This window comes from Callorhinus ursinus, unplaced genomic scaffold (genome assembly GCF_003265705.2).
Source record: "Callorhinus ursinus isolate GAN/ISIS: 27379988/994484 unplaced genomic scaffold, GSC_fseal_2.0 scaffold3, whole genome shotgun sequence".
Lineage (NCBI taxonomy): Eukaryota > Metazoa > Chordata > Mammalia > Carnivora > Otariidae > Callorhinus > Callorhinus ursinus.
The window spans coordinates 58,925,299-58,945,344 of NW_027397065.1; the positions used below are offsets into that span (position 1 = coordinate 58,925,299).

The following is a 20,046-nucleotide window of genomic DNA, read 5'->3' on the forward strand; positions in this document are numbered from 1 at the left end:
AGCTAACCCTCAAAAAATTAGGGAATTGAGGCTGGGAGATTAAATGATGTGGCCAATGTCAGGTCAATTGTTAGAGGCAAAATTAAGAACAAAAGTGAAGTGTTGGGGCGCCTGGGTGGCTCAGTCGTTAAGTGTCTGCCTTCAGCTCAGGTCATGATCCCAGGGTCCTGGGATCGAGCCCCACATGGGGCTCCCTGCTCAGCAGGAGGCCTGCTTCTCCCTTTCCCACTCCCCCTGCTTGTGTTCTCTCTCTGTCACTGTGTCTCTCTGTCAAATAAATAAATAAAATCTTAAAAAAAAAAAAGTGAAGTGTTATCACTCCCAGACCAAGTTCTTTCTATTAGGCCATGCTACCTCATCTTATTGGAAACCACATGATTATCAATGATTTTTTAAATATTTACTTTTGAAAAGAAAGAGATTAACATTTACTAGCATTCACTGATTTAATATTTAATTTTGACAATAATTCCAAAAACTATCAATGAGGAACAAATAACCAAAACTCAAAGATGACTAAAACGTTGTGTACAGAATCACAGAAAGACATGGATAGAACCTACCACATCGATCTGTAAAATCTCTATGTGATCCCCGAAATATTAACCCTAAGCTAAGGATTGTCAACATTTTTTAGTTGGTAATCATAGGGTTGCTTCAATGTTTCCATTACATTTTCAAAAATGGGTAAGTTCCAATTCAATTTTTTTCCTATTATAAGAAACTGTATTAACATAATCAATTCCAATAGCGATTATAGGTTGGTTTTTTTTGTTGTTTTTTTTTTTTTTACCTGGAGTGATAATAATGCTATTAGCTTCTCGAATCAAGTCAATTGCATTGTCAAGGTTGATTTCTGTATGTGTGCCAGAAATTTCCATGGGTTTTCCACCAGCTGTTGAAGTAGTACCATAGCCTCCGAGAATCACATTAGCCAGGGAGCGATTCATTGCCTGGAGAGCAAAATTATTAGCTGTGAGAGTTTAATCCACATAACTTTTTGAAAGTGGTATGAATCCTGTGTATATGATATTCATAATCATTTTAAGAGGTTTATTTGATCATCTAAAAAAATCACATAGATCACATCTATAAAGTCAACTGTACACAGATATATTTTCAGTAAAAGTTAATTTTAAAAAAGAATTTAATGGAAAATTACCAATAATATTAAGAAATTAATGAAAAATTCAGATCCAGTTATTACTGTCCGTGTACTGATCAAGCAACTTCTACGTCCATATTCACATGTATTTCACCAGAGTAAGAGAATGATATCTATGAGAAATTTTCCAAGGTGACTACAGATGTCTCAGGCGAACCCTGCTACCAGCTGCAAGCTGTCAAGAGGCTAAAAGAAGGAAAGGAAAGCGATCCACGGCATTTAGAAGTCTGCTGCCCTCTGTCGTCAAGAAAAAAAGAAAAGTGGGAGTTGATAAGGTCTTATTTTCCAAATCAACTACATACAGCTCCAGGAAGCTGTGACAGAAGTGACTGGATTCATTAGGCTCCTAAAATATTTACTTCCAAAAAGGCAGATGAGTAAGTTCATACACTGTTTCATTAAAACTTACATCTGCCCTTTTAACTGGAAAAATAATCTCGGAAAAGAAATCAGAGGAAGGCATGCTCATTTACAATCATCCAACAAAGTGCCACACAAATGCGACAACTGAAACACGACAATGGCAGGTGTGGTTTCTAAACAGTTCATCTGTAGACCTCGGGAACTGGGGTGGTAAAAGCAAGAAGCTAGATGGTTTGGGTAACCAAATGCCTTTTAAGAATTCAAATCACTGTACGTGAAGAAAGCAGTCATTTTACATGATCATAACTGGATTTCTCACTTCAGAAAAAAATCCAAAAAATTATTAAACCTTATTTTAAGGGCTATAATAAACATATCATTGATCCATTATTTATTCTATAAAAGCCATATAAGTGTTAATCTATCACTTCTTTTAAAAAAAGACAATACTTTATTATTAAAGAACAAAAAACACCTGAAGATTTTCAGTGATAAGTAACACATTGGGAGAAAAAAAAAAAAATCATGACCACACATCCAAAGACAGCCCAGCCTGCGACCATCTTAGTGGAGACATGTACATACACTGCTCAAGTGGGACAGAGGTAGAGGCAGGGAGGAAAAAGCGGCAGAGAAGATAAACAAAAAGCCATTAAAGGCAGCATATCAATAACATAAACATGATGAATCAAAATGTTGTCAGAATTTTTTAAGTTGCCCTTTTGACCGAAGCTCATTTCTCAGACACAGCATTCACATTTTACAGAGCCCACACCCCAGGAAACTAGTCTAAGATTATTACATACAAAATAAATACCCTCAGAATACCTTTACATATTTATGAAGAGATAAGAGGGTCAGAAAAATCAATAATGCTTTTAATTAGGGTATATAGTCCCAATCTGACACGAGGATTTATATTCTTAACCCAACCTCCTATACTTAAATCCAAGTTCTACTGAAAATCCAAACAGCCATACCTGAGACTTCCAAACATTCAATATTTGTGGATTTTGACAAATCCTTTCTAGTTCTGAATTAGAAGATTCTGAAATTAAATTACCAGAAATATATTCTATCAAATGTTTGCCTTAAAAACTGGCTCAAAGGACTATTTCAGACATTGACATATTTCTGTCATAGATAACTTCTTTTAAAAAAGTCAAACCCACAAAGCGGCTCCATCACCTGCATCACACAGTCCTGCAGAGGGACAGATGACAGAGGGACATGATGTAGAGGGACAGATTTACAAAAATATGACCACTTTATTCTAACTTGGCTTAAAAGGAACCATTCTATACAAAAAATACAGATTCGAAGGGACACATACCACCTCTGGTGTCTATAGCAATAATGTCCACAATAGCCAAACTATGGAGAGAGCTCAAATGTCCATCGACTGATGAATGGATAAAGAAGATGTGGTATGTGTATACATTGGAATATTACTCAGCCATCAAAAAGAATGAAATCTTGCTGTTTGCAACAACATGCCATCTAGAGGGCATAATGCTAAGTAAAATAAATCAGAGAAAGACAAATACCATATGATTTCACTCATATGTGGAATTTAACAAACAGATGAACATAGAAGGAGGAGGAAAAGAAAAAAAGGAGAGAGGGAAACAAGCCATAAAAGACTCTTAAAAACAGAGACAAATTGAGGGTTGATGGAGGGAGGTGGGCAGGGGATGGGCTAGGTGGGTGATGGGTATTAAAGAGGGCACTTGTGATGAGCACTGGGTGTTATATATAAGTGATGACTCACTGAATTCTACTCCTGAAACCAATATTGCACTGTATGTTAACTAGGATTTAAGTAAAAGCTTTTAAATAAATAAATAAATAAGGAACCATTCTCTCCCTATAAAACTGAATGGAGGAGAAGAAAAGAATTTCTGAGGACATTTAATTAATGTTTACCCACTATTCTAATGGCATCTTCAGGAGGAAAAAAGGGAACCACACAGTAGTTTAACAATCAAAGTCAACTTGTTGAACACATAGCCACAATTATATCACCATTAAGCTGATTCCATGTGGTCTCTTAAAAACTAAATTATTTTTCATCTCTGAATTTACCATTGCAACATCATATTTTCAACAAATGTTTAGGGTTTAGGACTTTGTTCTGTTCCTTTTTTTTTTTTTTTTTTCTTGTTTAAGTGATTAATGAGACTATCCTGTGACCACTGATCCACAGATTGAGGAGTTCCCAGCTTCCAAGACAAAGTATTCGCAACACTGTCCAAGACTGTTCCTTTTAAGTTATTAAGCCCTATAATGAAAATTGCATGCTACATTAAAGGGACCCTTAATTCACATAATTCCAAGCAAACTCTAAGAAAAAAATCTGAAAACAAAGGAAAGGCCATAAAATAGACAAAACCAAAGCAATAATAACATATACTCCATTTACTATCATCTCTCATTTCGATGCTTTGTGGGTGCTGAGTAACTGACTGCAAAGCAAAAAAAAAAAAATTATTTTTGGTTTGGCTTTGATCCACTTCATTCTGTTCTATTTTCATTTGGAAACAAGTAACGAAGTGCAAAAATCAGAAAATTCAGTTTGAAAATGCTGTCCCATTTTTGCAAGCCCTCTATTTCCCAGGCAATTTGGACACTATCTCAAGTAAATGGACTGTAAAATCATGAAGAGGTTAATGTCTATATGACACCTGACATAAAGCAAATTATTCATTTGAGGGGGCTGTCTGGACACTATCGACATTTTTCAGTTTAATATTGGATATTGTATAACCACAGCATGCAGCTCAGAAGACACCCAAAAGAATTCTTTGTCAGAACAAAAGTGCAATTTTAGGGATTATTGATTAGCCACTCGGGGAGCATTCCATTCCCTCTCACATAATAAAACCACTCTGTTCCGGTTTGGACTTGAAATGTTTCTTCAATAAATAATAAAATATTGAAGCTAAACATACTAGTATTATTAACAGATACTGATATATGGCAGTACATCTGTTACCATAACCTATCCAGAGAAGATTCCAAAATATGAAATGAGCAAATATTCATTTAATGTCCATTTAATAATTATTATACTCATATGAGTGTGCCAGGTGCTCGGTTAGCCTCCATAAACACAAAGGCAAATAACCAATGGCGTCTTCAAATACCTTCCTTGTAAAATGAGAATATTTCCTACCTCCAGAATTAGCCTGGAGATTAAATGAGCTAATATTTGTAAAGCACCCAGTGTTAATGCCTACAGTATGTTAATGCCTACTACTACGCCCAATTACACGCGGCTATTTCATTTTTATTATTAACATGAACCACTCTGAGCTGCTAAAACACCAGCCATGAAGAAACAATTTCTTAAAATAAAGAAGCACAAGCCAAGAATCAGTGAAGATTAATGGGAAAAGTCAAAATCAGGGCAATTTAGAAGGAAAGAAAATTTCTATCTTCAAAATTGAAAAATACAGCAGGCTGGTTTTTGCTGTTGCCTTGTTTGTTTTGTAATAAGATGAAGGGAGGGAGAGCGTGCAGGAAAACAAGTGCCCCACACATCGCTGGTGAGAGCTCAGCCTGGAGAGTCCTTTGTGGAAATCAATTCATCGATATCGACAGCCAACACAAAGCCCTTACTCCATTCCCAAGGAAATAATCAAAATGCGCAAGGAAGTACACTGAAGGAAAAAAAAACTATTAGTGAGATAATTAAACAATTCAGAATATATTCGAACATATGCTTATGAAAAAAGACCGGAATTAGAATATTAAATTTTAAGAGTTAAGTGGTATTGGCATTATAAATGATATATCTTCTACTTTCTTCCAAATTTCCCACATTAAACATCTTTTATTTTTGTAATTGCATAGTATTTTTTAAAAAATTAAAGCTTCAACTGTGTTTGAATCCAAATTACTACAAGTTGCTATTTTAAACAGAGCATCCATCTGATCCAGTGTGACACGTATGGTCATGGACAGCTACAAGAACACGTTATTATAGAGCGCAGGAATAAAAAATAGCTATGCTATGTTGCCAATAAATGACATGCCTGAGGCGGTGGAAATAGAAGAAAAAAAAACAAAAGAAATATAGAAAGCAGATCACAAAATATGAAAGGAAAGAATAAGAGAAAGATGATATAGGTACAGAAGTACACACAGAAAAAAGTATTTTCAACAAGTGCCTCTTACTACCTTATTCTAGTTAGTGTCATAGAACTGCTACTGTAAGTGTCTGTAGTCACTAGAACCAATAATAATAAAAGAAACTAGATGAAGAGGAAGGGGGAGGAAATAAAAAAGACACAGACAAATTTGGGATATACTAGTGATACATTTAAGAACCTAAGTAAAACCATTTAAGAAAAAAAACAGTAAAGGCAAAAAGGCACCTGTAATGACACTCCAAGAACTAGACACAGGTCCACACCTCTCCCCATATCAACAGGCCACTGGCTTTGTGAAAATTCAAATCCTCCCATTTAATTTTAAAATCAGAATTTTGACCAACCACAAGTTTAAATAATAATGAAAATCTGCTGCCCCCTGCTGATCATTCAAATTCACCAAATGAAGCAAAGTCAAACTAAGAGTTAAAAGTTCATTTTTAGACGCTAAGTGAAATAAGTCAGTCAGAAAAAAGACAAATACCATACAATTCCATTCATATGTGGAATTTAAGTAACAAAACAAATGAACAGAGGAAAAAAGAGACACAAACCAAGAAACAAACTATAGAGAACAAACTGGTGGTTACCAGAGGGGAGGCGGGTGGGGGATGGGTGAAATAGGTGAGGGGGTTAAGAGTGCACTTATCATGACTTACCATGATGAGCACTGAGTAATGTATGGAATCGTTGGATCGCTATATTATACACCCAAATCTAATATAACACTATATGTTAACTACACTGGAATTAAAACAAAAAACTTTTTTAAAAAGTTCATTTTTAGAGAAAACTATTTCTAATACAACTGAATAAATTCTTCCTTCTTTATAAACATTTGTTTTTTAGAACCCCACAGCCTGAAACTTTTCAAATAGGAGACCCAAACCACCTCCTTTCCAAATTCCCTGAACGACTTGGGAGATTTAATTTTAAAACCTCTTCCTCAGGGCCAAAGAAGACTGATTTCTTATTATAAAAAGATAACTTCAGCACTCAATTTACAAAGAGATTTTCAATTAAAACATGAGGAATTCTGAGTTATAAAATAAGGGGCTTTTTAAATACTGTAATAAAAGAACAGAGGTGGCAGAAGTACCCTTTCTCTGCCTGAAGGATTAATCACCGTAGAGTCATGTTCTGAGGTCACTCCACTGCACACTCGCCCTTCCACAGCCATTCAGAACTACCACTGAGAAAACAGTATCTATCATTTGGAAAAGTTTCCTAGTCAAACCTTTAATTATTTGCAGTATACCTTCTTGCCTTCTTGTAGAAACAAAAAGGAAGCTAGGAAGTATTTGTTTTCTTGATTTTTTTCTTTTTTCTTTTTATTTTTTTAAAAGATTTTATTTATTTATTTGACAGAGGGAGACACAGCGAGAGAGAGGGAACACAAGCAGGGGGAGTGGGAGAGGGAGAAGCAGGCTTCCTGCTGAGCAGGGAGCCTGATGTGGGGCTCGATCCCAGGACCCTGAGATCATGACCTGAGCTGAAGGCAGACGCTTAACGACTGAGCCACCCAGGTGCCCCTAAAAAGCAGCTTAAACAAGAAAATTACTTAGAATATAGTAAGAATATAGTAAGATGAAAAGAATAAAATGGAAGGGCGGTGGGTGGGGGATGGGGTAACCAGGTGATGGGCATTAAGGAGGGCAGGTGTTGTGATGAGCTCCGGGTGTTATATGCAACCAATGAATTGTTGAACACTGCATCAAAAACTAATGATGTTTAATACGCTGGCTAATTGAACATAATAAAAAAAGAAAGAAAAAAAGAATAAAATGTAAAATAGTATACAGTATGATACGTAAATACACAGATATGCAGTAAAGAAAGAAACAATAGAAAGAAATAAACCAAAATCTTAAGTGCTTATCTCCAGATGGAGGGAGTCAGATTTTTTTAATCTTGATATTTAATTTTCCTAATTATCAACACTTGGGGACTTTAAAAGCAGTCTTGGATATTAGAATGAAACACTCTGATATTTCTACTGAAGAAAAATAAGAACTGACATAGTCGTTTTTTACTGCAAATAAAGTAACAAACATATCCTTATTTTCAGAACACCATTTCCTTTTTGTTCAAACACCTGTTTCTTACCACACACATGATGTAGGACAAGATAGCGCCAGAGGAGCCTATGAGTGCCCCCACAATGGTCAGCAGGTTGTTGTTCAGCAGGAAGCCCTCCGCACACAGGGCCCAGCCTGAGTAGCTGTTCAGCACAGTGATGACGACGGGCATGTCCGCACCCCCGATAGCAGCTGTCAAAGTCACACCCTAGGATGAAATCCAACGCGGAAATCAAAATTAATAAAATAAAAATAAAACCTCTGACACTGGACATCTTGGTTCTTAATCATTCTGGTTTTCCAATTAATATATTTATCTTGAAGTTCCACGGGGTAATGACCAAGTGCCTCCCATCTGATCAATTCTCCCACAGATATAACACGTTTAAACACTGAACCACCCCCTTCCCCGAAATATCCCTAAATCCCTAACAGGCAGTGATGAAAAGCAGGCAGAAACTAGAGAGGGGTCTGCACTTGAAAAAAAGTAACAGCACTGAGTGAATTTCCCAGTTTTTATGGCGTTAATGTAAGGGTAGGCCCCTCGTAGTGCCAAGAGAAACAGCTAAATCTGAAATATAAGCCCATAGTCTTGCTAGTTTCAAGGTCCTAGGATAGGATTTAGGGTGACTACAGCAGCTGCAAAGTGAGAAGGGAAACTACAGAGGAGCAGGCTAAAGAGAGGGAGCCCCAAATTCTATGTATGAACTCTGCCCAAAACTCTGGCTCTTTATGCATGTGGGCAGACTCCAAGCAAACCTATTAAGGATAAAATAATAACAGATTTCAGCTGCTCCCACCATAAGGGAGCCAGATTTGAAATCTGATGCAGCCAAGTTAGCTGCCTACAAAAATAAATAAAAAATAATGATCAATACTCCTTGGAGGAATACAACAGAATCCAAAGTCTCTCTAGTGCAACCCCAAATCACTAAACACAGGAAAGGGAAAAGAACGATGGGGAGAAAGATTTTTGCTTTTTATCCACAAACACCTATGTATTTTGAGTTTAAGATGTGAATGTATTCATGTACTACTTAATGAAGTCAAAAGCAATTAAAAGTCCACAAAATATTTTATTTTAGTCATTCTCATATAAGCATAAAGTACCTCTTAAATATCAAATTCACCTCTTCTCAAAAATAGTAATTCTTAAAGTTTTGCATTTCTGTGCTGTTGGTTTTATTTTGAGACATTCAGCTTTACTGGATAAAAAAAAATATCAAAACCGTTTTTCTTTTCTTTAAAATAAAACAAAAGCCAGTGCTATATATATAAGCCAGAAAAAAAATGGACTGTCAGTAGTTATAAAAAGAATTTTAAGTTAATTTTCAGACTTTTCTTTTCTTTTCTTTTCTTTTTTTAAGCAGCCTCCATGCCCAGTGTGGAGCCTAACACTGGGCTTGAACTCACAACCCTGAGATCAAGACCTGACCTGAGATCAAGAGTCAGACACTTAACTGTCTGAGCCACCCAGGAGCCCCTACTTTTCAGACTTCTAAAGTTTCTCTGGCAAAATCAGTCCTCTTAGGATTACATAAAAATAAGTATCATTTTAGGGCCCCTGGTTGGCTCAGTCGTTAAGCGTCTGATTTCGGCTCAGGTCATGGTCCCAGGGTCCTGGGATCGAGCCCCGCATCAGGCTCCCTGCTCAGCGGGAAGCCTGCTTCTCCCTCTCCTACTCCCCCTGCTTGTGTTCCCTCTCTCGCTGTCTCTCTCTGTCAAATAAATAAAATAAAAATAAAAAAATAAGTATCATTTTTAACACTGTAAATCTTCAATCAAGCAGCCAGTATGTATTTGATAAGCAATTACTGTATGTCTAATTTTGTGCTAAGCACTACAAATTATTTTAAAAACCTAAAACAAACCAATGTCTACAATGTAGACTCCAGACTAGACAAACATGAAGGAACTGGTAAATAATAGCTGTTTTGCAAAAGCATCCTACACTGATATAATAAAATGCTATATTGTAGCATATAGACACCCAGATAATACTGTATGTATCAATATAATAAATGCAAAAATCAGAGAGGGAGAAGAGGATCATACCTATCATGAAAGACTTCCCTGAACTCCCCCACTGAACACACAGGGTTTATTAACTGCATCTCATTTTATATAATTCTTTAACTTGGTATCATAACTTCCATTAAATGAGAGCGCAACTAATGGGCAGGGAGTATCTGACCCTTATTGCATAAAACCCAAAGCACCATTTTGTGGGCCTTGTCACAATAAGTAGGCACCTAATGAACAGAACTGAAACACTTGGCTTTTTAAAATTCCCATTCACCAACACATTGATCCAGGGAAAAGACCCCAGAGCAATAAAGATGTCACCCGACAACTTTGAAAGGAACCATTCAGTGGAGAGAAAGAGTGGTTTTCTTCTTACACTTTTTTGTATTTTCCAGATTCTAAAAAGAAGAACATGTAACATCATTCTAAAACGTGTTTATTCCATCAAGGGTCTTGAAGAGCTAGAAATAGGTTAGACTGCAATCTAATAAAATACGCCAGTTCCTCATTGAGGACATGCTTTCCACCCCAACTTCTTACCATGACAGCAGAGAGAGCCGACACAGAGCCCAGACAGGTAATGCCCATGGTAAAGCTAGGGTCCATCATGAATGGGATTATTCCACCCACACTAGCAGCCAGCAGGCCTGCATTAAGTAAGTGCCTCCCAGGAAGCAGGAGAGGGGCAGATTTTAAGATACCTAGGACCAAGTGCAAGTCAGTCAGAAGCTAGCACATGTCATGAAAAACCCCCTCACACACTCTCTCTCTCTCTCACTCACACACACACACACACTCTCTTAAGTGCATGTCATTTAATCCTAAACTACCAAAATTAAATATCAGAATTCTAAAAAATGGTCCTGAAACATAAAAGCAAATTAGGGCTCTTACACGTAACAAATGTTAACAGAAGTAGGAAAAGTATGGCTCAACTTAACTGTTCTCTACTTTGATCACACAACAATTTCTTTACTCTTTGTCCTAGCATCTTAAAAAGTTACATTTTTCCCGTATGACCAACACAGAAGTTGTTAAGTGTGGTTTCATTTATTTAAAACTTCAAAACAGAGTCCTAGCACATTAGCATTTCTGATTCTATCAACTGAGCCCAAGGGAGCAGAGCCCCAGTTTGCTAGTTGTTTTTGAAACAAAACATGAGACAAGAGCATTGGAGGCTTGAAGTTCTTTTGTGATTTTTAAGTTTCATGGAAGTTCTCTATTTAATTTTATGGCTTGATTACTCAGAGGAAAAGACCAGATTTTTATATCACAAGCTAGTTTCTCTATAGACTCACTTATTCATGAAAACACTGAAAACAAACTCTGTGAAGTTTGGGGGTTCTTTCTCCCACTTCCAGTCTCAGCCATGAGAAGTAGCAAAAGATGGTAAGCCAGAGCCGAAAAATGTGTATGTGTTCAAAATAAGTATGTATGGTGATCACACAAACTTATTCAACAAGCTTCTCTCTATTCTGGAAAATGTATAAAGTTCATTTCTGTGAACAGGCATCCCTAACTAAGGATTAGGAAGATGTAGTTTTGTTCACATGTATTATCAATTGTCAACTAGTCCTGCTACCCCAATTTCTGTGCATTAGCCGTCTGCAGAAGAAATCGCTTCAAAGCTTTGTGAGCTCTGTAATCAATGAAGGGAAGCAATCTCAATGTGGAGGAAGGGTCTTTTAGATATCTCTCGGCGCTATATAAATTCTTCACCTAACAGGTTCTACCATGAAGCCATTTTCTGAAACTGACACAGACCCTCAAGCCCCGTAAACAGTAGCTATTGACCCCTCTGTGATGTGGCATCACTTACCCTGCAGCTTTCCGTAGGCAACAAGAGAGCCACTAAACGTGACACCACCGATGTAAGTACCGAGGTAGGCCACGATCTTGGTGAGATTTGCAGCTGCATCCATGGCAAAATGTGGATATTCTACAATGTACTCAGCTATGCAAGTAAGCACAGCTGCCAAGCCCACTAAGCTGTGGAACGCAGCAACTAATTGAGGTAAATCAGAAATCTGGATGCGTTTGGCAATTGTCAATCCTGTTAGGAAACGAAAGTCAAAGAGAAATTAAAACTCAATAGACCTTTGAGAGGCAACTACAATAAAGCCAACACCTGAGTATTATTCAGCCATAAAAAAGATGGAAATCTTGCCATTTGTGAAAATATTGATGAACCTTGAGGGTATTATGCTAGGGGAAATAAGTCAGTCAGAGAAAGACAAATACCATATGATCTCACTTATATATGAAATCTGAAAAAAAAAAAAAAACGACAACAAAAAAACCGGGGCACCTGGGTGACTCAGTCAGTTAGGCGTCCAACTCTTGGTTTCAGCTCAGGTCATGATCTCAGGGTCATGGGATTGAGCCCTGCATCAGGCTCTGCACTCAGCGGGGAGTCTGCTTGTCCCTCTCCCTCTGCTCACTTGCTCTCTCTCACTTTCTCTCATATAAATAAATAAAATCTTAAAAAAAAAAAAAACAAGTTCATAGATACTGTGAACAGATTGGTGGTTGCTAGAGAAACGGGATGGGAGGTGGGCAAAATAGGTGAAGCTTCCAGTTATAAAAGAAGTCATAGGGATATAATGTACAGCATGTTGACTATAATTAATAAATCTGTATCACATATTTGAAAGCTGCTAAGAGAGTAGATCTTAAAAGTTCTCATCACAAGAAAGAAAATTCTGCAACTATGTATGGTGACAGATGTTTACTAGACTTATTGTGATCATTTTGCTATAAATACAGATACAGAATCATTATTTTGCACATCTGAAACTAATATATTATGTCAATTATACCTCAATTTTATTTATTTTTAGAAAGAACACATGCATACAGGAAGGGGCAGACGGAGAGAGAGAATCCCAAGCAGGCTCCGTGCTGAGCATGGAGCCTGACACAGGACTCGATCTCACCACCCTGAGATCATGACCTAAGCTGAAATCAACAGTCAGACGCTTAACTGACTGAGCCACCCAGGCGCCCCAACTATACTTCAATTTTTTAAAAAAAGACCACATTTAAGGATTTCCATCCTTATCCCTAATAAGTATTTATCTGCTTCCTAATATGGGCTAAATATTCTCTTACAAGGACTATACAGAAGGTAAGGACACTGGCTATGTATACCCTTTCAAAATAGCAGGTTTTCTCAACACACCTAAAGAAGATCCAGCTCCAAAAACCCAAACACACAACACTAACACATGCCTCTTCCATCACAACCTGCAAACACTCCCCTAACACTTCTTCAGATTACTTGAGGCTCCAACCAAACCCTTACATTCTCCCCACTGCATGAATAACCCAAGCTCTCTTCTCCACAAGCCAAAACTTGCTCCTGAGCACGGGAGAAAACAGCTGAAATATGAAGGCCTGTGTTTTCAGGTGGGTGAGTGGGAGCCGTGTCCAAAGGTAAAGAAATGCAAATACCTGGGTAGTCAATGTCCAAATAAGGAGACTCTGAAAGAGCTGTATGGCTCTAGGTAGGTGATAGAGAAGGGGTGCACCTCAGAACATTTGCTAAGATCTTGTCTAGAGGTTTTCCTGCCATGAACCTACAGCACATTTTCCTTCGTTCCTTTCCAGGGACTATCAAGAAAGGACACAAAACTTTCCTGGGGAAGTATAAAAGGAGTCCTAAAGCTATTGTTATACCAGTAAATATATAACCACCAGCTCCTCAGGATAAAAACATGTGCATATATAAATATGTCCAAGAATTTTTAATGATATAGGGTAGCACATAATTTTCAAATAATAAAATATACGGTACTCTTTATTGTAAACCCCATATTGCCAATTGACTTTCACAGAATGTACTTGTTGACTTTTGCCAAACTCTTGTATCTGTCACCAACCTAGTGTTTGCAACTGATGAAATGAGTGTAGTTCCCACGGGAATGTTGGCTGACATTTTTGTTTGCACTGACAAAAGTGAAACGAGGTATATGTGAGAACCTCACTCATTGTCAACAATGTGAGCAACAGCTTGACTCTGATAATAGTTTTCAAATACTGGAAGAATATTTGCTCAATTTTTGTGATATTCACAATGTAATGGCTACAGAAACAGCACACTTTTAAGTTTAAGCTGCATTATTAATATTTTCTCCATCACTTTCTTAGGTCTGGACAATCAACGAAACAATAAATGAAATCCAGATTTGTAGCATTTGTTGATTTCCATGGTGTAAATGCAACCACCATGGTCAATTTCAAGCTACCAATGCATGTCATTAAAGATGGAGTTGGGAAGAGATGGACAAAAGCCTACCTTTACACAGTATTTCTAAAAACAGATATAATATGGGTAATCTCAGGAGCATAGAAAATAAAATCTAACAAATTAATTAGAAAGTTATGAATAATGTAATTAACTTTGTGTCTAATATATTTATTTTGGTGAAGAATCATAGTTGGTATAATTCTCATTAAAATACAAACATTTTAAAACATTTAACATTGAGTAAGTAGGTCAACTATGTCCAAAGAGTGCGCTAAAAAAATGGGTATGTGTTCCCATAAAGGCAGATTTCCACCAAGTGCTTACCAATGGTACCGCCCAAAGCCATTGCTCCAGACATCTGAGCTAACAATTCTGGGGATGGTTTTAGGCCTCCGAGGGTGGCTGCCAGGCCTCCAGCCACCCCAATCATGCCCAATGCATTGCCAAGACGAGCTGTTCCCTGGGTGGAAAGGCCGGCCAGGGCACCAACACAGCACAGACCTGAGCCCAGATACATGATCTTTTTAAACGAAAGGGAAGAGAAGAGAGAGAGAGAGAGAGAGACTATCAAAACTTCCAGTCTATTAGCATAGGGAGGACTTCTCTTGAGGAAACATGATTTCCTAAGAACAATTTTAAATTCAGACAATAGAGGGACCAGTCGGACTTCTTCTTTGAATATTTCAATATATTTTCCTATCCATCAGGCATATTAATAAATTAAATACCTTAGATTGTACTTGCAATTATACCATTTATGTAAATTGGTTTCTTTTTGGATTTGATAGCATGCACAAATGCATATAAAAGTACCTAAATTTAAACAGAGTTATGATGGGACCTGACGAAACACTATAAAGGAGCCAACCCCTGATGCTGTAAATGCCAGGGACCATACATACATTTTACTCAAGTCAGCCCCATGAGATTCACAGAAGTTGAAGGAATCATCATCCTCATTTTGCAAAAAGAGAAAACCAAAGCTTGAAAAGGTTACATAATTCTTCCAAGGTCACATGATCAGAAAATAGCAAATCTGGGATTCAGACATGGGTTTCTCTGACATACCACTCCAACTCCTCTCAAAAAAGATTTTGTTCACTCAACAACTAAGAAATGTTGTAAACAGCAGAAACCAAGGGACACATGATTTTTCTGTTGTCAGGTGCAATCTTGTGGTAGGCATCGAAAAATGATAAAAAATACTGAGTTCAGAACAAAGTTAAGTCTCTATTATAATCATATTGAGAGATGGAACTTTCGAAGTTCAACTTGATTATTTCTGTTTTTTTATAAACATTCATTTTCACACTGTCTTTTTTAGATGAATTGAGATAACATCTCCTGGTTACAAGAGATGATGCACTGAATCTGTGGAAGAAAGTAAATAGGAAAAGAACTAATAGTATTTAACAGAAAAATTTCAGATTCTGTTACTGATTATTTCACTGTATCCCTACAACAATCCATCCAAGTATAAAACAACCTTTTGACACTTTTTACAAGTAGAAAACCTGAGGGACAAACAGGTAAACCCATGTTAGCACATTCAGGTAGCAGGCAAATCTGTTTCTAGAATCCAGGGTCATGAACCTTAGGGGATAGGAATGCTCTATTTGACCAAGATGTTTCTAGAGTTATTATTGTATTTGCTTGGTAGAGCCTGAATTGTGGTAATGATAATGTTAAATCTAGTTGGAAAGAAAACACGGTGGCAAAAATAAAAATTCTCAAAATAGCCTCTTACTTGTTCAATGTTATAACCACTGTAGAGGGCAGCTAAATATCCTCCAACGAAGGTTCCAGCAGGGAGCAGATACACGTAATTGTATTCTGGGGGATCTGTGGGACGCTTGAACATGTCCAGCATTCTCTGGGTCACCAGAAAGCCGCCTTATCAAAGTAAATATGAAACAGAAAGAGGTATTTTGAGCAACATGATTTTTAAACTGGTACAATTTTTCTATTTTAAGCACATCTTTATCTCCTAGGGATAAATATATTAAGTAACATTTTAGAACCTCAAAATTAAAACTTATTCTATCACTCAAGCCAGTTTCATTGAAGGTGGGGAACCCTATATTCAGGAAGAAGACTTGCAATCAGAGTACAGAACCAACTATTTCTGCCTGACTACAAGTAAACAGGCATTCAAACAGCTTGGGAATGCAAAAGATCAAAGGCTAGTGTTTTTTTCAAATAGGTTACTCTGTTTGTTAAACCTATAATAACTGATAAAAGAAAAAAATGCCACATCAACAGGCACCGGATTTCTTGGACATATTAACTAATTTTTAGCTACAAAATAGCATCAAATGAGCTACACAAGTGATGTGCTAGGCTTTCCGTTTTCAGAAACACAGGCTAGGATAGGCAAAGGCTAAAGTTTTTATCTAGAAGTATACTCATTTACAGATGTTATGGTGATAGCTACAAGTTGACGTAATTCAAAACTATGCATTCAATAACTTTCCAGTTAACTTGTAACAAGACAATCATTTGCTTGTTTATTTTGGGGCACTGAGGAAGGGGGTGTTCTATCAAATAGTTTCTAAAAATTACAAATGAGCAAAATAAGTTTTCTTCATAGAGAGCATTTATGGTCTGAGTGAAACAATTTTTAAAGGCACAGTTAAATTCTTAAAATCCAAATGTCTAAAAAAGTCCAAATGTCTATTCTATAATGAATATATTTGCTTTCATGTCTCCATTAAAAATAGCACTCTAGGGGCACCTGGGTGGCTCAGTCATTAAGCGTCTGCCTTCAGCTCGGGTCATGATCCCAAGGTCCTGGGATCGAGCCCCACATTGGGCTCCCTGCTCAGCAGGAAGCCTGCTTCTCCCTCTCCCACTCCCCCTGCTTGTGTTCCCTCTCTCACTGTGTCTCTCTGTCAAATAAATAAAAAATAAAATCTTTTAAAAAAAATAGCACTCTAGGGGCGCCTGGGTGGCTCAGTCATTAAGCGTTTGCCTTCGGCTCAGGTCATGATCCCACGGTCCTGGGATCGAGCCTCACATCGGGCTCCTTGCTCAGCGGGAAGCCTGCTTCTCCCTCTCCCACTCCCCCTGCTTGTGTTTCCTCTCTTGCTATGTATCTCTCTGTCAAATAAATAAATAAAATCTTTAAAAAAAAAAAATAGCACTCTAGGGGGGCGCCTGGCTGGCTCAGTCAGAAAAGTATGCGACTCTTGATCTTGGGATCGTGAGTTCAAGTCCCACGCTAGGTGTAGAGCTTGCTGAAATTTTTTTTTTTTTTTAAATAGCACTCTGGGCTCTCTCACCACCACTGCCATCATACCTGCAATGTTGACTGAGGAAATAAATGTAGCAAGAGCGGCAAGGCCCTGAGAAGTTGTGGAAGGATACAAATGTCCTCCCATCAGTGCCAACCCACCAACTGCAGTCAACCCTAGGAAGAAAGAAGCAAGATGGTGAATGGTTACAGAGACAAGGCCAAATGAAGTATCACAGCTGTAGGATCTCACATGGACAGACACAACGGAGAAAGTCCTCACGCACCATTGTCACTGAAGTACTCTTGTGGGCAAATAGTCAACAAAACTTTTTCTCCTTCTGCATAAAAATTTGGCCTCCCTTTAACTTTCTAGCTCTGTTCCCCTGATAAAGATCTAAATTGATAATGTTATTGGATAAGAGGTAAAATGGGACCGCGGGTGGATAAACTGCTTCTGAACTGGAAGAAACTATGCATGAACTAGAAATATATGATGGCGAAGCCATGACGTTGACCTTTCCAGAGTATGGTGCCCCTTGGAATTAGCCATGTTCCCGGCAGAGCCCCTAGCAGCTGTGCCTAGAGCCCTGCAGCACGAGGCTTCCAAGCCAGGGCTGGCCCCACACCTTCCCAGGTGGGTCTCACTCCTCAGATCTGAGCATCACTGGGGGCCAAAGAGAAGAGCTCTTGGACACCACAGGGACCACTGTGAAGACTCGCACCACCAGTCTGATGCTCGGCTGATGCTCGGGGGATGCTCGGCTACCCTGGCTGGCCAGCTGGTCACTCAAAGGCTTCAGAGTGAATCTGATGACAGGTATGGCCTACTTACCACAGACTTGCTAGGCTGGGAATATTTAGGTGAATCTAAGAGCCCCTAAAGGATGCTACAATTACGATTCTGTGATATCAGAGGAATACTTTCTTTAAAGGAAATTACAATCAAAAGGAAGAACAATGGCCCTGCCCTGCTTGAAATGGGAGCAGCCCCAAGGCCTGACAAGCTTGCTGGGCCCCTCACTTCTAGACCCACCCTCACCCCCTCGGGGAGCCCAAACCACCACAACCACCACCTCAAGAGGCCAAGCCATACAATTTGTAAACAAAGACTTTGGAAACCTCATTGAAAGCAGCTGCAGAGTTGAATAAGCCCATGAAAACCTAAAATGAGGGGAAACAAGAGAGGAGCAAACCTGAGATTGCATTAGTCACAGACATCAGTGGTGAGTGGAGAGCAGGGGTCACTCCCCAGACGGTGTGGTAGCCCACAATGCCGGCCAAGCCAAAAGTGGTCACCATCTGGGAAAAGGCTAAATTGGGCGCCACAATGCCCAAACCCAGCATCCCAGTGAGACCTACAGAAAGAGAAGAGTATGAGCTGACCTCCAATTATCTCAATATTAAAAGCATGCACACCCACACACAAACATGTGCAACAGTCAATGCTTTTAAATTCTACACCCGATAATGAGTTTGCCAATAATGAGATTTTTTACATATTTCGTGATGGGGGCCAGGGGAGGTTAAAGGTATTATGAACAAAACTTAACTTCCTGACCACCACCTCCCAAAATAAAATAAGCTGTAAAGATCTAGTAAAATTTATGAGTCACCTTAATAACAATTTCCCCATTGTCCTCTTTCCTGTTTTGACTTTCACTGACGATGCCACACGTGTTTATACAAGTGCTTTTGTTCCAGAATTACAGACCTCCACAGGATCTACCAAAGCATTTTCTACTTGGGCAAGACACGACCTTTACAAGACAGGACTTTTTTGAAGCCAATTTCATGTCACTCAGCTTTGGCTGAGGAAGAGGGATTTTAAAAGAGTAGGAAGGATTTCATTCACTCCAGCACCTCCCCAAAACATATGGCCTCCACCTCCCACCCCCCCCACCCCCCGGGACAGAGGTTTTGCAATTGCTCCTGAAGCTGGACTGGACTGCTGGCCAGGGCAGTCAGCTCCAGCCTCAACACCAAGTCAGCAAACAGGATTTTACAAAGAAAAGGAAAAAAAAAATACAAATTAAATTAAGAATGTGCAGAATACAAACAGTCAGCTCTGAACATACATCTTTAATTATTGCCTTCCCTAATAGCAAACATGTGGATGGCTGTTCTGCAACAGAAGGAAGGGTTACCTAGTGGTCAGTAAAAACAGAATGCGAATGGGGGACCAGGGAGCTGGAATTCAACTTTCTGGAGTAAGGTACTTTTTTTTCCCCGTGATATGAAGTATTTCTTTATAAGTGGCACAGCTAGAACATCTAGGAATTGACATTAATTTTACTTTAGATCATGTAATAAGACTTCAGTTTTAATTTATATTTCCCTACGCACATATAAAATGCCCAGGGTTCCAATACATGGCCTGTTAACCATCTGGAGGGAGAGTAGACAGAATATTGTTTTGTGTTCTAGTTAAACATCAGAGAAGCTGTATAGAGTTGTGGTTAAGAATATGTTTTCATAAGCCAGATTGCCTCCTTCAAACTGTGGGTCTACTGCTTGCTAGCTGTGTGATTTCAGGCAAGCTACTTAACTTCTCTGTGCTATAGTATCATCATCTGTAAAATTATTAACCCTCTCTGTCCTCAGCTGGAGAAAGAAAATAATAATATGCCCACCTCACTGAAGTCTTGTAAAGAGTAAATAGGTTAAGGCATATGAAGTGTTTAGTGCAATGCCTAGCATTCATTAAATGACCACGTTAATCAAGCAGCACTAATTATAATCTGGAGTCCATTCTTTTGTTGGGCATCTAAAGATAGAAA

At 38.4% G+C, this 20,046-nt stretch overlaps 1 protein-coding gene across 7 annotated transcripts in view; it reads right to left on the reverse strand.

Annotated features, from left to right (window-relative positions):
• The window catches only part of NNT (nicotinamide nucleotide transhydrogenase), a 91,322-nt gene that overhangs the window by 23,889 nt on the left and 47,387 nt on the right, over window positions 1–20,046 (reverse strand). For all 7 annotated transcript variants that reach the window (XR_003207079.2, XR_003207078.2, XM_025867310.2 and 4 more), the window contains exons 11-18: window positions 18,463–18,624; window positions 17,333–17,443; window positions 15,782–15,927; window positions 14,359–14,554; window positions 11,605–11,838; window positions 10,326–10,486; window positions 7,789–7,968; window positions 794–953 (exon numbers count right to left, since the gene is read on the reverse strand). Coding sequence is in view for 5 of the 7 variants with exons in the window: in XM_025867310.2 (XP_025723095.1) it covers window positions 794–953; window positions 7,789–7,968; window positions 10,326–10,486; window positions 11,605–11,838; window positions 14,359–14,554; window positions 15,782–15,927; window positions 17,333–17,443; window positions 18,463–18,624 (1,350 nt within the window). In the remaining 2 variants the exon portion in view is untranslated. The remainder of the gene's footprint in view (window positions 1–793; window positions 954–7,788; window positions 7,969–10,325; window positions 10,487–11,604; window positions 11,839–14,358; window positions 14,555–15,781; window positions 15,928–17,332; window positions 17,444–18,462; window positions 18,625–20,046) is intronic.